Source organism: Asparagus officinalis, chromosome 5 (genome assembly GCF_001876935.1).
Source record: "Asparagus officinalis chromosome 5, Aspof.V1, whole genome shotgun sequence".
Lineage (NCBI taxonomy): Eukaryota > Viridiplantae > Streptophyta > Magnoliopsida > Asparagales > Asparagaceae > Asparagus > Asparagus officinalis.
Genome location: NC_033798.1, coordinates 130,590,634 through 130,607,672, shown reverse-complemented (window position 1 = coordinate 130,607,672; position 17,039 = coordinate 130,590,634). Strand labels below are relative to the sequence as shown.

General features: G+C 38.7%; 1 protein-coding gene across 2 annotated transcripts; it reads left to right on the top strand.

Annotated features, from left to right (window-relative positions):
* LOC109841389 lies at positions 6,961 to 16,417 on the top strand. 2 transcript variants are annotated; one of them, XM_020410336.1, is made up of 11 exons: positions 6,961 to 7,092; positions 8,595 to 9,101; positions 10,570 to 10,668; positions 12,037 to 12,137; positions 12,225 to 12,296; positions 12,499 to 12,589; positions 14,224 to 14,304; positions 14,502 to 14,564; positions 14,667 to 14,789; positions 14,889 to 14,927; positions 16,107 to 16,417. In XM_020410336.1, the coding sequence occupies exons 2-11, from the start codon at positions 8,715 to 8,717 to the stop codon at positions 16,251 to 16,253; spliced, it is 1,203 nt and encodes a 400-aa protein (XP_020265925.1). In that variant the 5' UTR covers positions 6,961 to 7,092; positions 8,595 to 8,714; the 3' UTR covers positions 16,254 to 16,417. The 2 variants fall into 2 exon arrangements, with proteins under 2 accessions (XP_020265925.1, XP_020265926.1); XM_020410337.1 differs by lacking the exon at positions 6,961 to 7,092 and adding an exon at positions 7,450 to 8,190.

Below are 17,039 nucleotides of genomic sequence, written 5' to 3'. Positions count from 1 at the left end.
AAATATTTATTATAATATTTAAAACCGAGCAATGCTTTTATTTTAGAAACTGAGTCGGGACAATCCGGAGTTTAAGGAAGACATCGTCTCTAATGGCTTCATATATAACGCTGCCATCTTTTTTTTTTAAACTATTAATTTTGGATGGTTATTTCCATAAATTTCTCTCTAAGGTAGTAAATATATGCTTTTAATTGTCATTATTATTATTTGAAATATTTTGGGTTGATTCATGCCCTTGTCCCCAAGATCTCCGGAACGTGAGGGGTATTTACGTAAATTCTAGAGGACAGACAGTATTAGCGATTTGCGAGAAACGACACGACACGGGCCCACGGCACGGCACGGTTCCCAGAAAAAGAACCAAGCATGATGCCAATGGGAAGTTTTGGGTCTTATGCTCCTTGGGAACATTTTAGATAACAACTTAGGACAAAATTTTAAAACAGATCTGTTTTGAAATTTATTCTCCAAAACAGACATGTTTCCAACTTAATTTTAAAAACCGATACAGTTGATCGAAACTGAGTCGGTTTTTTAAAAAAAAATTCACAAACTTCACGGGAGTTCAACTCCCGTGAAGTTTTGTTTTGAGAAAAAACATCACGGGAGTTCAACCCCCGTGAAGTTTGTAAACTTTTTTTTTAAAAACCGACCCAGTTTCAATCAATTGGATCGGTTTTTAAAATTAAGCTGGAAACATGTCTGTTTTTAGGAATAAATTTCAAAACAGACCTGTTTTGAAAATTCCTCCTAACAACTTACTTTTGTCCCCCATTGTCCTTGATTATTATACCTGGAAAAAAGAAAAAGTAAAAAGAAATACTGCATTACACCAAAAAAAACCCATTATATATATATAGTTAGGATAATAGTAAACTATTTTTTGGAAATAAAAAGTGTGAGATCTTTCTTCATGTCACCGATCAACTAGTTTATATCGTGATTGCAGGTCAAAGACTCGCTAAAATAGAAAACTATATCTGTTTCTATTTAAAATCCGTAAAAATCAAAGTTTTTGTAAATAAATGAAGACATTATTCAACTCAGTGTGGTCCCCACCTTCAAGTTCCTCTTTTAAACGAACTTGTCCAATTTCTGGTCCTGTTGTCACTATTAATCTCCCACTACTATCCGTGTTTGATCAACAGACTATAATAACTTAATTTTTATTTGCTAATCTGCCCATTTCTGGAAACCTACTACACTGAAGATACTATTTAACATGAGAGAAATGGAGAACCTTGGTACCAAATTGTTTGAAACAACTTGGTAGTGATGTAGCCTAATCTTACCCCTACATCACACCTCGAAGATAGAGCCTCAACCACCCTTCACAAACTCCAATGTAGATGTAGGGATAAGATTAGACCACATCACTACCAAGTTGCTTGGAGCAACTTGGTACCAAGTTTCTGTGAAAACGGCGAAGGAATTGTGAAAAACGTGAAGAATAACTCAAAACAGGCTCCACCACACCCTGGTGTGGTGTCTGCCATGGGTGTGGTAGAGTCTGTCCTGCACCACACCCTCTGCCACACCCAAAGATCTCGCTTTCCTCGTGTGGTTAGGAGTTCTATTTGGAATCCAATCTAGGGTTCAGTTGGGTAATTTCTTATTCTTTCAAAGTTTGGATCTTTCTCTACAATTTGGAAGTTGTGATTATGGGTGAAGTAATTGGTGAAAGCAGCAAGATGACAGGCACAGTTCAAGTGGGTTTTCAGAACACTAAGATTAGTGTTGTGAAATATGACGGCAAGATCAATTTTGGTTTGTGGATGAGCGACGTACAGGATGCGCTCAATGCTCAAAATCTGGAGGAGACCATCATGGTCGATGTGAGGCCACCTAAATATGAAGAGGCGATATGGGAAAAGATGAATCGAAATGCTTGCGGGGTGATCAGGTCCTGTTTGGAACAGGAGCTGAAATACGATGTGATTGGGGTGACGTCTGCGATGAAGATGTGGGAAATTCTCAACAATAAGTACCTTACGAAGAGTGTTGAGAACCGGTTGCACTTGCTGCGAAGGTTATTCAGATTCCAGATGTCCAGAGGTACCTCGCTTGCGGCTCATGTGAACAACTACACTAAGTTGTTGTCGGACTTGGCGAACGTGGATGAGAAGATCACAGATGAGTACAAGGCTATTATTCTTTTGGGCTCCTTACCGGATGAGGAGTATGATACCTTCGTGCTTACGTTGCTGAACGGGAGATCTTCTATCACTTATAGTGAAGTGACTAACGCATTGACGAACTATGATTTGAGGAGGAAGGATAAGGAGACTTCCCGCGCTAGTACTTCAGGAGAGGCCTTGTCGGCGAGAGGTAGAAGCTCATATCAGAAAGGTGGAAACAGAGGGAGGTCAAAGTCAAGAGGTCGTCACCAGCTTGGAAAGAATCAATGTGCATTCTGCAAGGAGCAGGGACATTGGAAAAGAGATTGCCCGAAAGTCAAAGAAAAGGAGAATAGCAAGAATAAGGGCCCGAAGGCCAATGAGGTGAATGTTGCGAAAGGCGATGATTCCGATGATTCGAGCTTTTCTCTTTTGATTACTCCGGAGGTGAACCATTTGGATGCATCGGAGTGGATGCTTGATTCTGGCGCTACTTATCATGTGACTCCTAGGCGAGATTGGTTCTCATCATTTGAGAGACTCGATGGGGGTGTTGTGGTCATGGGAAATGATCAATCCTGTGGCGTTCGTGGGATAGGTACTGTGAGGATTCGGATGCACGATGGAGTAGTCCGTGAGCTGAAGGAGGTGAGATTCGTTCCTCAACTTAAGAAGAATCTTATCTCAGTGGGGGCTTTGGAGGCGAAGGGATTCAGGGTGACCTTTGAGGATGCTGTAGCAAAGGTTACTAAGGGATCTTTGGTGGTGATGAAGGGAGTCCGAAATCATAATTTATATTATCTGAAGGGGAGCACCGAGATTGGCCAGGTTGCTTCGGCGATTTCAGAGGCGGACATGAGCAGACTTTGGCACTACAGGCTAGGGCATACAGGTGAAAAGTCACTGCAGGCATTGTGCAAGCAGGGGCTTTTGAAGGGAGCCAAGAGTGGTAAAGTAGAATTCTGTGAGCACTGTGTACTTGGCAAGAAGACGAAGGTGAAGTTCGGGACGGCCATTCATAGGACGAGGGGCATCTTGGACTACGTGCACACAGATGTTTGGGGTCCCACTAAGACGGCATCACTTGGTGGTCGACATTGGTTCGTCACGTTCGTTGATGACTATTCTAGGCGATGTTGGGTGTACACCATGAAGCATAAGAGTGAAGTCCTAGATTTGTTTGTGGAGTGGAAGAAGAGATTGGAACTGCAGACTGGGAGAAAGATCAAGACGTTGCGATCCGACAACGGCGGCGAGTATACCTCAGACCCCTTTCTGCAGCTATGTCGAGACGAGGGCATAGAGAGGCACTTCACAGTTAGTCATACACCGCAGCAGAATGGGGTGGCGGAGAGATTGAATCGGTCTTTGCTGGAGAAGATTCGATGTTTATTGGCGCATAGTGGTTTGGAGAAGATCTTTTGGGCTGAGGCACTTTCTTATGCGAGCCACCTCATTAACAGGCTGCCTTCATCTGCGATTGAGGGGAAGACCCCTATGGAGATGTGGTCGGGAGAGACAGCACATGACTATGACCAGCTTAAGGTATTTGGTTGCCCTGCATATTATCATGTTAGAACTGATAAGTTGGAACCTCGAGCTAGGAAGGCCATATTTGTAGGATTCAAGCGTGGTGTCAAGGGATACAAGCTTTGGGATCCAGTTGATAAGAAGATTGTGCTGAGTAGGGACGTCACATTCGATGAGGCTTCTATCTTGAAGCTTCCCAGCTCTCATCAGGTGGAGAGCAACCCGACAGAGGAGATTTCGCAGGTGGTGGAGATTGATGCAGCTCCACAGAGTCCAGATAGTGCAGTATCCATGAGAGTGCCGACTGAGGTGACGCCAGGCGAGCACGACGGTGATGCGGAGGATACGGGTACTCATGAGCAGGATCAGGGACCGACGGCTCAGGTTCAGGATTCTATTGCGGCACGGAGACAGAGGAGAGACATACGGGTGCCAGCACGGTATGCCGACACAGTTGCATATGCACTTCCGGTGGAGAGTATCGATGAGATGGTGCCTACTACATTCAGAGAGGCCGAGCAGAGTTCGGAGGCTGATTCGTGGCAGGTGGCTATGCAGGAGGAGATGGAGTCTCTTCACAAGAACGATACATGGGAGCTTGTAGAGCTTCCAAAGGGGCGGAAGGCGATTGGGTGCAAGTGGGTGTACACGAAGAAGGAGGGCATTGAGGGCACTCCAGTGAGGTTCAAGGCTAGGTTGGTTGCGAAGGGCTATGCACAGGAGGAAGGTATTGATTACAATGAGGTTTTCTCTCCGGTGGTGAAGCATTCGTCGATTCGGATTTTGCTAGCTTTGGTGGCACAGTATGGATTGGAGTTAGATCAGTTGGATGTGAAGACAGCATTTCTTCATGGTGATCTTGATGAAGAAATATATATGACTCAGCCATTGGGATTCCGAGCTGCAGGGAAAGATAAGTTGGTTTGCAGGCTAAAGAAATCGCTATACGGTTTGAAGCAGTCTCCTCGACAGTGGTATAGGCGATTTGATGGTTTTATGCTTGGTCATTCGTACACTCGGAGCCAGTTTGATCCTTGCGTGTATTTTCGCAAGTTGAGAGGAGGTGCGTACATTTATTTGTTGCTTTATGTCGATGACATGTTGGTTGCTTCTAGTTCCAGGTCAGCTATAGATGAGTTGAAAGTTCAGCTTTCGAATGAGTTTGAGATGAAGGACTTGGGCGAGGCGAAGCGCATTTTAGGGATGGAGATCGGCAGAGATAAGAAGAAGGGCAGGATTTGTTTGACACAGGTGGCTTATTTGAAGAAGGTTCTACAGCGATTCCATGTTAGCATGGATACGAAGCCAGTTTGTGTACCGTTGGGAGCCCATTTGAAGCTTTCAGCTGGCCTTTCACCGAAGTCAGTTGAAGACCGTGAGTTGATGACGAAGACTCCATATGCGAGCGCAGTTGGGAGCTTGATGTACGCGATGGTATGTACGAGGCCGGATTTGTCACAGGCGGTGAGCATGGTGTCGAGATACATGCACGATCCAGGAGTGGGTCATTGGGACGCCGTGAGATGGATTTTGAGGTACATTAGAGGTACGCTCAATGTTGGTTTGGTTTATGAGCGGGACACTACAGGTGGGCAGCTATGCATTGGCTATGTTGATTCGGATTATGCCGGGGATTTGGATAAGCGCCGGTCTACTACGGGGTATGTGTTCACTTTGACCCGTGCGCCGGTGTGTTGGAGATGCACCTTACAGTCGACGGTGGCTTTGTCTACGACGGAGGCAGAGTATATGGCAGTTACGGAGGCTGTGAAGGAGGCTATTTGGCTTCGAGGACTTTTGGAAGAACTTGGTATATCGCAGCGATCCGTCACTATTCATTGCGATAGCATGAGTGCTATATATTTGGCGAAGAATCAGGTTTTTCATGCGAGGACGAAGCACATTGACGTTCGTTATCACTTCGTTCGGGATGTTCTTGAAGATGGCGATGTGGAAATTGTGAAAGTCCACACGAAGGATAATCCGGCAGATATGCTCACTAAGGTGGTTCCGAGCAACAAGTTTGATCATTGTCGAAACTTGTTGCACATTCGTAATTGTTGAGGCCGTTGGCGGCCATTTGGATGAACTACGGGCGGCTTGATCCCTTGGGAGAGGGGGTACGTAGGCAACCACATTGGTGTAGCCGAGTTTGGAGAGACGACACATTGGTGCTCATGTTTGTGTCGGCTCATTGTTGGGAACACTTTGCCGAGGTGGAGAATTGTGAAAACGGCGAAGGAATTGTGAAAAACGTGAAGAATAACTCAAAACAGGCTCCACCACACCCTGGTGTGGTGTCTGCCATGGGTGTGGTAGAGTCTGTCCTGCACCACACCCTCTGCCACACCCACGGTGCAGGGTGTGGCAGAATCTGTCCTGCACCACTCCTGCACCACACCCTCTGCCACACCCATGGTGCAGGGTGTGGCAGACTCGTTTTTAGAATCCTTATTTGTTGAGGAATCCTCCTTTGTTTGGGATTGTGTTTTATTATAAATAGGACCACGTTTTTTAGGGTTTCTTAAGGAGAGAAAAGAAGAGATTTAGCATTGTTTTGAGCACTTTGAGAGGGAGATATTGTGAGGGAGTTGAGAGCTTTGGTTAGGGTTATATTTGAGTGATTTTGTGAGTTGTAACCCGTTGTATTTCTCCTCCATATAGTGAAATCTCCCCATCCTCTCCCCGTGGACGTAGGCAATTGCCGAACCACGTATATCCTTGTGTTTGGTTTGATTTGTCGTAATTGGCTTGGTTTGTGCAAGTGTTTGGCTTTCTTCTACTCGTGATCACAGGTTCGTTGTGAGTTCGTGCAAGGCTTCCGCAAAGGCGCGCGACAGTTTCTCCATTTTTCTCATTTAACATTAACCTAGTGCGAAACTACGCCTTTGCCATCTTTATCCCTTATTAATATGGAGTAAGTGCAAATAATTATAATTTTAAATAATAATAATAATAATAATAATAATAATAAACCATAGAGAAAATGAAAAAAAAAAATTAAAGAAATAGTGGAGGGCCGGCTGTAATTTATTGATTGGAGAGAAGTGGAAACGACTCATTCGCCCGCGAGAGAGGGGGGATGAGAGAGCCGATGAAACCGCGAAATTAATTAATAAATAAAAAAATGCAGTAACTCTCCCTATTTGCATTTTCTAAAATCTAAAATATAAATAAATTAATATTAGTTTTAAGTTCTTATGAAACTCTCCTATTTTTGCATCTTGAGTTTTAGTTTAGGATATTTAATTCCCTTTATTTATTTATACATATATATATTTATGTTTTGCCTTTTTCTCTGTGAGATCCAGAGTTCTCCGCTTTCTAATTTTTTTTTTCTTTTTTGCCTTTTCTTTTCCCTCCCCTTTCTCTTTCTTCATCGTACTCTCTCTCTCTCTCTCTCTCAGATCTCGTGATCCTGGCGATCATCTCCTCTCAAAAGGTAAAAATCTTACATTTTGAAGTTGTTGATGTTGATGCACTTGATTCTTCACTTGTTACTTTCATTGTATCTTGGTGGTAACTTTTTCTCAGCGATAGGCGGCATTGTGGCTTGCAGTGATTTAGGCGTTTTTTTTTGTGATTTTGTGATGAGAATTCTTGGAGCATTTCGCCTTTGATGATGATTCGGATTCGCCAGTTGTTGAGGAGCTGAATCTATTTTTTTTAAACTTTTCTTTGACTTTTTGTATTTTTTTTTTGATTTTTTTTTTTTTTTCTTGTTATATTTTTTGGCCGTTGAAGGTGGCGAAGAGGACGTTTTCCATATTTATGATTTTCTTGTTGAATTTTTAAATTGGATCCTTATTGTTGGGGATTTTTTTAAAAAAAATTGAGACGCTTGGATTACAATAACGATGATAAACTTGAATCCCGTCTGCACTTTAGTTTTCCAGCTATTTTTATTATTTTTAGATTTGTATGAGTTCTTAATAATTCCATGCCTTTCTTTTTCAACAATGGGTGGTTGGATTCAATTCCCATCGCAGGACTAATTGAACCCAAATTTGAAATTTGGACTTTCTTTTCCCCTTAACATTCGCATCTCTCCTCCATCGGTCGATCATTCTAATTGTTATTTTGTTATTTTTTTTTAATTGATTGATCCCCATCTTGTTTGTTTGCTGTGTGTTGGGAGTGTTGATTTTATTTTTGGAGGCAAGAGACTTTGATTTGTTCTGTGTTTTTGGACCCTTGTCAATTGCTTATTATTATTATTATTATATTTTTTTACTCCAAGAATTTTTTTTTTCTTATTTAGCTGTTTCCATTATGCAACATTGTGCGCAATGAGATTAAGAAGGATGACTGTTGGTTAATTTGTTTGTATGTTTGTCAAGGTTCTGGTTTGAAATTGTTTGCCTTGTAGGGCTGGTTGCTGGAGAACTTACCTATGAATTTGACTTTGTTTTAAAGAAGAAGGATATATTGGCTTACTTTGGTTTCTTTTTGAAATTTGGTGAGGATGCACTTTATGATGTTATGCTAGCAATTAGTAGCCTCAATTACTTAAGCACGTCTCTGAAGAAGGTCCGAACAGGTGAAGAATAGTGAAAAGAAATATCATTTCTTTTGCATTTTCTTATACTTTTGCTCCTGCCACTGACTTTCGACCTTTGGGCTTCGTTGCAACTTCATTTATCCATATCTATTGTGTGATATTAGATCCTTCATGGATTCATTATATTTGCATAATTTCTCCTTTGTATTAACGAGACAAGGGCTATGCCCACTATTATTCTCCCAAAAGTAAAGATAAAACTGTTCCTTCTTGTTTTGGCAAGTGTTTACTACTCGATTATTCTATTCAGACTTCCCTGAAGTTGGAAAATACTGAGAATTCAATGTGAAACTGCAACAGACATAGTGAGATATCGAAATAAGCGCCTGATTCCTGGCCTTTTTTCCACACATCATTAATATCTTTCTTTTTTGTTGTTGCAGTGATATTTGTGTATCTAAAGGATACTTGTCGTTCTTGGTGACTGGTAAAATCTCCTAACGGTTGATGCTGTTGACAAAAAAGGGGGCTGATGGTAGTACTACTATAATGTGGTTTCATTAATGAAGACATCCCAGGCGTGGCAGCTAGGCAGTAGGAATTTGTCAGGCATGCCACCGCCGCTGCGCCACAGAGGCGCTAACAGAAGGCCTATATGGATAATCGTCTTGGTAGTTTTGGTGTGTATCTCCCTGATGGCAGCTTACATCTATCCCCCTGGTCACAATACATCTTGCTACTTCTTTTCTTCTAGTGTGTGCACCCCTTTTAAGGATTGGCTTCCTCCTCTTGCTGCAAGACTTCTTACTGATGAAGAGCTTGCTTCTCGAGTTGTCATCAGGGACATTCTCACGATGCCATATGTACCTCCAAAGATCGCTAAAATCGCTTTTCTGTTCTTGACACCTGGAACATTGCCCTTTGAAAATCTCTGGGAGCAATTTTTTCAGGTAATATCACTTAACCTCACTGTTCTTCTATTTGTTATATTATATAGATGGGAATGCGGGGAAGCAAAAATTTTGCAGGCAGTGTCCTGTTTCAGTTAGTTCTGTGGAAAAAGGGGAGGAAACATCTCTTTTCCATTTAAAAGGGGAGGAAACATCTCTTTTCCATTTTTACAGAGCAATAGAATGACATGAATCCCTAGTTACACGTTAAAGTCTGCACAAATATCAAAAATTTTTGTGGGTTTTGAGAACTTCTAGTGGCCCTTTTATGCTCCGAGAGGCTGATAAATTTTAAAATTTTCTAAATAAAAAGGGAGAAACAATGCATGTATGGAATATGAATGACTATGTTTTATGTGTAAGAATGCAATAAAATACACGTACACATACAAAAGTTTTTAACATCTTGGATCATGGATATGGTAATAAATAAATTATGTGTGAAAATTAATGAATTTCAGTTTGGACAGTGTGAACAATTTTTGAAGTCAAGCAAGTGACAGTTTATATAAATGCTTCTACAAGTCAAATGAAGCCTAGAATTCATGTATTTGATGTCTAACTATTTCGACCCAAATACATCTCTAGTAAATATTTGACATGTTCTTTTGATAACAACACGTATCTGGTATGTTTGTGAATATGTTATATATAAGTATGGGAAAGATCCATCAAGTATCTGAGTATTCATGTATGAGATACTTTTCAGGTATAGATAAATCTTCATTGTTGATGTATGTAGTTATAGATGAAAGAGATTGTTGTAGATACAGAAATAGATAGAATAACAAAAATATAGCTTTTACTGGGGGATGAACATTGCTGGAGGCAAGAGTACGTTATTTGTTGCTTTAAAAGTAGATTTCTACTTAAAGAACTTAACTGAGAAAAGTGGATACATTTAATTGACTGCAAAGGTTTTGGGTGGATTCTTTTTTGTTGTTTGTTTGTGGTAGTGTTGTTTCATTCTTATGCCTGTATGAATTCTCCCTAGTGACCAATGAAACCTTGAACCTTGGATCTGTCAATCCTTGAGAGTTCTTTTTGAAACTCCTAATTCCTCTCGAGCTCCTTTTGACAACGACGTGCATGGAATTCATTGTTTCTTATTAAATTTCCATATATTATTGAAGTCTCCATGTAGACTAGCCATGTTTATTACTAACCGGCCATATATCATTTAAGCTTTCATGCATAGACGCAGGCATATGTGCATATTGATCCTCTGCTTTGAATTAGATCACTGCTAGACATATGTTTTAACTTGTATTTTTAGTGACTAACACCCAATTGGAGGCTCACATGCTGGTCCATGTTTGCTATATACGTACTGAGTTATCTAAACATCCAACTAAGTACAATTAGAAATTACAAAATTTCTTAATACCATTTCTTTATCTTGGAAAATCAATTCTTATAGGATTCCATGAATTATTATATTTTACATTCCTTAAGTATATAATTGCAGGGCAATGAGGGCAGATACTCCATTTATGTACATGCATCACGGGAAAAACCAGTGCATGTGAGTCGCTTATTTGTGGGTCGAGATATTCACAGTGAGAAGGTACTTAACCCTTCATTTACTCAACTTAGTTTCAGATTTTTTTCTTTCTTTCTGAAGAATTGTTTTCTATAGCAATGTAAGATATGCTTAATCACATAGGTGAAAGTTTGTGCATGCTTGCATATCCGCTGTTGTATTTTTCTTTGGCCACGCATAAAATTCAGTTACTTGTGTATCATTATATGGTCTCTTTGGTTTAAAAAAACTTAAAAAAAAATCCTGCAGTACTTTGTTTTGCCTGTTTAAGTGTAAACTTATGAACAGAGTTACTAAATACTTCCTAACGAAGGTGCAAATGGGAATTTTGCGTACATGCTCTCTTTTTTGCGTCCTGTGTGCTGTGCATCAGAACCAGAAACAAAAGATTAGAGCTTCATCTGAAGAGAAGTGCCTTGATTCCACGTCGACCTTTTTCCTATTATTATTATTGTTGCAATTTGTCACACTACTTTAACTCACAATTCTCTAGATCATGCAAAAATCTAAACCATGGATCAATTTTGCATATCTTATTCAAGTATAAGTTATGTTGTTACTGAAATTACTTTATTTGTTTTTCTATAATGTGTGTTTTTGCTTGAAATCTTTAAGCTATAGAGCCTACCGTTAGAGGCTAGGGCTGGAAACAAACCGAGTTTGAATTGAATACCGCAATATTCGTATTCGTATTCAGTTCATATTCGAATTCAAAACGAATAGGAAATGTCTATTCAAATTCGATTCAATTAGTATTCGAAAATTTGACAACTATTTGTGAATATTCGTACAGTTTTATGTAGCATTTTGTGAATTATTCTGTTCATATTTGGTAGATATTCAGTAAATATTTGATAAGTATTCGTTATCCTATCCTATTCTTATAATCAAGCCAAACATGATACAACCAATGAATATGCAACCTAGTGACAAATGTAAAATTCACAAATCGGAAATCACTTATATGAGGCTATATGTGTAAAAAACTTTTGGTATGCATAGAAAATATGATAACTAAAATTTATAGGTCTAACCTGTGGTATATAAATGAATAGTTTATTAAACAAACGAATCGAATATACCTATGGTTAAATTTTATTCATTTATGAACTGAATATTAAAAACTATTCATTTATTGTTAAATGAACCATCAAATCAAATATGACCTGATACTTAAGGGAAAATATACTGAACTATTTGGTAAATATGCGGTTCCTTTCCAACCCTTGGAGGCTATCATACAGACCAGATTGGTCATTTCAGTAGTCTGCTATACTAAAGGTGTTCTGAATAAGGGAGCAGAGTCTTTTGGACATTTTCAATAGTTTTGGATTGAACCAAAAATATTCACTTTGAAGCAAATATTTGAACAAAACTGCGTGATACCTGCAGGTGGTCTGGGGGAAAATTTCTATGGTTGAAGCAGAGAAGAGACTCTTGGCAAATGCATTGATAGACAGTGACAATCAGCAGTTTGTCTTGCTTTCTGATAGGTGATTGCATTGAACAACCAGAGTGAAATTTTAATTGCTCCCTACTAGTTTAATACACATGTTTATTATTAACTTTCTGCATTACAGCTGTGTACCATTGCATAATTTTGACTATATATATAGCTATCTGATGGAAACAAATGTCAGCTTTATCGATTGGTAAGCTTCATTTTCCCGCATAGAATTTTTGTTTATTTTGTTTCTTGTACTTTGATGCTAACTGGTGTGCTCCTATTTGCTGAAGCCTCTAATGTAAACAGAAACCACAATCATTCAATCTACTATTTCCCTTGCAATATTTTTCTTGATTGAGCAAGTCATTGATTTGTAAATTTTCTTGCTATTTTGACTTTATTGGCAGTTTCAAGGATCCTGGTCCACATGGAACAGGCAGGTTTTCTCCACACATGTTGCCTGAGGTTCCAGAAGAGAAGTTTAGGAAGGGCTCACAGGTATAGTTTTTATATGTTCAAATTATTGGAATGAGAATCAGGTGAACCACAACTGAACCTAGAACTGTGAGCTTGACCTGAACTTTAGGGTTCAGGTTTTGTGATGAATTCGGTCTAATTCATGTTTAGTAATTCAGGTTTTAAGCAGTTTGACCAAAATCGACGTGTTTAATGTAATAGATAATAAATAAGAAAAGAAATACGATTCTCAATGCCTGTAGTACAAGTTCCTGGTGGACTACTGTAACAGCAAGATCACTGGAAACAAGCCTTTATAACAAACTTTAGGAAGGTTCCTAGTTGACTGACTTTATGTATACAGGGTTACCCAACTGAATTTGATCTAAACATCCATCATTGCCTCCAACGAGTGAGAATAATATCGTGAACCATAATCAAAACGTGGAAAAGTTATGGCATGATAATTTCCCTTATCATTTGGCCTGCCTGACATTAAGTGTACAGATGTATGTGACATAAACTTAGCTTAGAATTTCATCCCCTTTCTCTTAGCAGGTATCACCTTGAGTTTCCCGTGATAATGACTCAGGGCACCTTTAAAATTTCCTGACTGTTCTCGATTCCTTTAACTAATTTGCGAATGATTCTTCCCCATGAATAAATGTGGTGACATCTTACTTCTCTTATTGATCACTAATACATAATGGCACCTGATTTCTCTTTCAACTTGCTCTTTTATGCCTTTCTCCAGAAAGCTTAAGCAAATTGCATATAACACCATGCAAGCCTTATTGAGACTTTGATTTTTCTCAGGATTCATTTCAATTCCATAAGATTGAGACTAAGAAAAGTAGATGAACTGTGCAGGTCCATCTGCATGTCATGTATGTGTGTGTAGTTTATTTTTGATGTTCCTTATGTTCTATGCGCCTGTTGCTAGTGTGGATGACATTGACAACACAGTAAATGATTCAAAACAATTAAGGAGGGAGGGACATTTTGGAGGATAGTTGGGTTAATTACTAGTTTGAAGTTTTGAACTCATGTTTTGCTTTATTAAAAATTTAGTTTGGTTCTACCTTTATCCATAGTCAGTTTGTTATAAAATAGGGCATTAGGAACTTAATATTTTTGCTATTGTAATAGGGGTTCTATCAGTCTATTCTGAGAATCAAACAAATAATACAAGGTAAAAAAAATCAAAAGTTTATATACCGAAGAAGATGAAACAGATGAGGTGTAGGTGGAAGCAAGCATTGTAAATTTGTAATAACCTAATAATTTAGAAATGACTATATTACAATCACTTGGTGCTCTATGTAAAACAGATGCCTGATAGATAGTATTGCATACAAATTCTTGGAAGATTTTCCTATAACCATGTTTCTGAATTATGTTGCCTTTTGAATTGTATGGAGTTCCTTTTACCCCACTTATGGTACATGTTCCAATTTATATTTGAAGCTTGTACCAATATGTTTATGCGCGTATACAAAACATTTGTGGATTTGAGAAGGATTTAGAGCTGAATCTTCCTCTTTAAAATTCAATATTGGATATCCAAATTGCACATACACGCTGTTTTCTTAATCCAAATTACAAATTTGATATCAATTTTAGAAATCCAAATAGAATATGAATGATCTTCATACTAATTCTCATTCATATTGCAGTGGTTCACAATCAAGCGACAGCATGCTTTGTTAATTTTAGCAGATAGTCTTTACTACAAGAAATTCAAGCTCTATTGCAGGGTAAATTCATGCCTATATATTATCCTTTTATTTGTTTTGTAAGTTTTCTAAAGAAGGATGAACTATACTCACAACATCGAAACCATACCTGAACATTTAAAAGTCTGGAAAACTTATCTTAATACTTCTAGTGTAAAAAATCCAGGAGCTTTATTTTATAGAAATTGGCCTGATATTAGCACCTTTGTCTTCCGCAGCCAGGTATGGAAGGACATCGCAATTGTTATGCTGATGAACATTACTTGCCAACCTTATTTCATGTAAGTATACTAGAGAACCCTCTTCCCAGGCTTATTTTAAAATTTATATATTCTGCATTTCAAGTTTCATTTCTTATCACTTGAACCATGCTTAACTTTCAGATGGTTGATCCTACTGGCATTGCAAATTGGTCAGTGACATACGTAGATTGGTCTGAAGGGAAGTGGCATCCAAGATCATATCGGGCAAAAGATGTCACTTATGAACTTTGGAAGAATATAACAGTATGCGTTCTTTTTTTCTTATTTTATCTCATCTGATACAAATTTGGTGTTTTGTGAGATTTACTTAGGTCATTCTTTTGATCTTGGTGTCATTGGCAGTCCATTGATGAGAGTTTACATGTCACAAGTGATGAAAAGGTGACCCTTGCAACTTCGGACTTGTAGTTTTTTTTCACTAGTCCTTTTATATTGATTGGTGCCTCATCAGAGGCTTGCAGTTTAGTCATGTTTGTCTACCTCATGCGCTCATCATTTAGGATAAGATGCAACCTGATGAATTTGATTTCATCAGCATTTTTTAACTGTTGAGAAAGATGTTTCACTTTAAAATACTATTTCAGTCTTAAGTCGTACCTGGAGACTGTTACAAATGTAAAAGCAGATATTTTATTTTTGTTGAACTACTAAATGGGAAAAAACCTTTTGGGCATTGTAATTTTATATGAAAATTCACCGTGCAGTATGACCTTCGCCACATATTATTATTTCTCTATTTCATTATATCCTAGGATTCTCTTGCACTGCAGCAGCACACGTATGCAAAGCAGAAAAGTTAGAATCGAGAAAGTAGCTGCATTTCTGAAATCATCTTACCTAAGAGTTTTTTCCCCCTTTCTTTGCTATGCATGACATCAAATTTCACCACTTATAGTTCTAGTATTTTGAAGTTTAAGGTGTTCAACTTATTTGAAATCTAGGTTCTGAATGCCTGGGCTCAGGAACCAATTTCTTCTGCTATGTTACATAAGTGTAGTTCTTGCTGGCATAGCAGAAAACATCCTAAATTCTACCAATATTAGTCATAGACGCTTGACCTTTGGTTCAGCCAGGAGATGTTAGAGCGTAGCGTACTACATTATTAGATGATCCGTTATCATGAGGTTGGTTCCAACAATTTTCGTGGGTCTTTGTCATGAGTAGTTCTAATATAATGTATTCACGAGATATTAGCTTACAATTTATTCTCTCACCCTACGTTTCTTCAAACAATTACAGAGGGTATTTCATAGTCTTACACTTGAGACATATCATTCACGATATATTGATATTCAGTATTTTGAAGATTTTTTCCTAGTTATCTCTAGTTTCAGATAGCATTTATCCATTTTGACTATGGCGGTTTGAGTTATCTCCATCAAAACGATTGGAAAAAGAACAGATGTTTATTATCTCAATGGGCGCTTGATATCAGAATGTAATTATGCAAATACTATTTGATCATGTACATGGAGGGAGTATAACAGTCGAATCAGTCTAAAATAAAATTGCAAACAGCACACAAACACATACTAACCAGTGTGTTCTTCTTTGCTGCAGAAAGTGGTTATGCAGAAACCTTGTTTGTGGAATGGGATGAGGAGACCATGTTATTTGTTTGCCAGGAAATTCTACCCTGAGACGCTGCATAATATGATGCATTTGTTTTCTAACGTACATCAATACGAGGAGGGATCCAAGGCATAATTCTTTGGTTTCGATTCTTTTGTTATAAAGGCAAATCCTGTAAAAAGCACGAAAACCACAAGAGAATAGGTCCTGTTTTGCCATCCTGATTCTGTATAGAAAGAGAGGAGATTGGATGGAGCTATTCGAGATTACTCAAGTACTGACCTGAGTAGAGGGATGAGGTGGCTGCCTCCTTTAGATTTCACGGCGAATTCATTAATCTCCACCTTCATTGGGGGTATTCTTTTTTGCTTAAGATTGTTTCAGATTACCTTTTCTTTTTCCGGGATTTTCCTTTATTACCCAGCCCTTTTGAGAACACACAAGATTTTGACCGCTCTACCTGTAACTCACTGAGGCTAGTGAAAATTTATAAATAATTTTTCTTTTTTTTTTTCCTTTTCTTATGGTAAGGATACATCTCACCGTGATTCTTCTTCCTATGTTACCCTCATTGCTTGTACTTTGTGGGGATGATCAAGTTGTGGGAATTGATTTTGAAGATGTATCTGCTATGTCTTGAGCTTGTGCTGGGAGTCTCCTAATTTTTTACCGACCGTTCTTTGATTTATGAAAACTTTTAGTATGGTCACAAGTATGGTGAAGTGAGCTTTCTACTGAGACGGCGTAATCAAACAATGTAAATTCTGATTATGGTCACCAGTATCGACATTGTTGTAGATCCGAATATTTATCAGGATGCAGAATGAAGCATATTTCTGGTCTCATTAATGATGACCAGCTCATCATGCAATGAGAGAGACGCGCCTCACCTGTCCATCTAAAACCAGCAGCTAATAAATC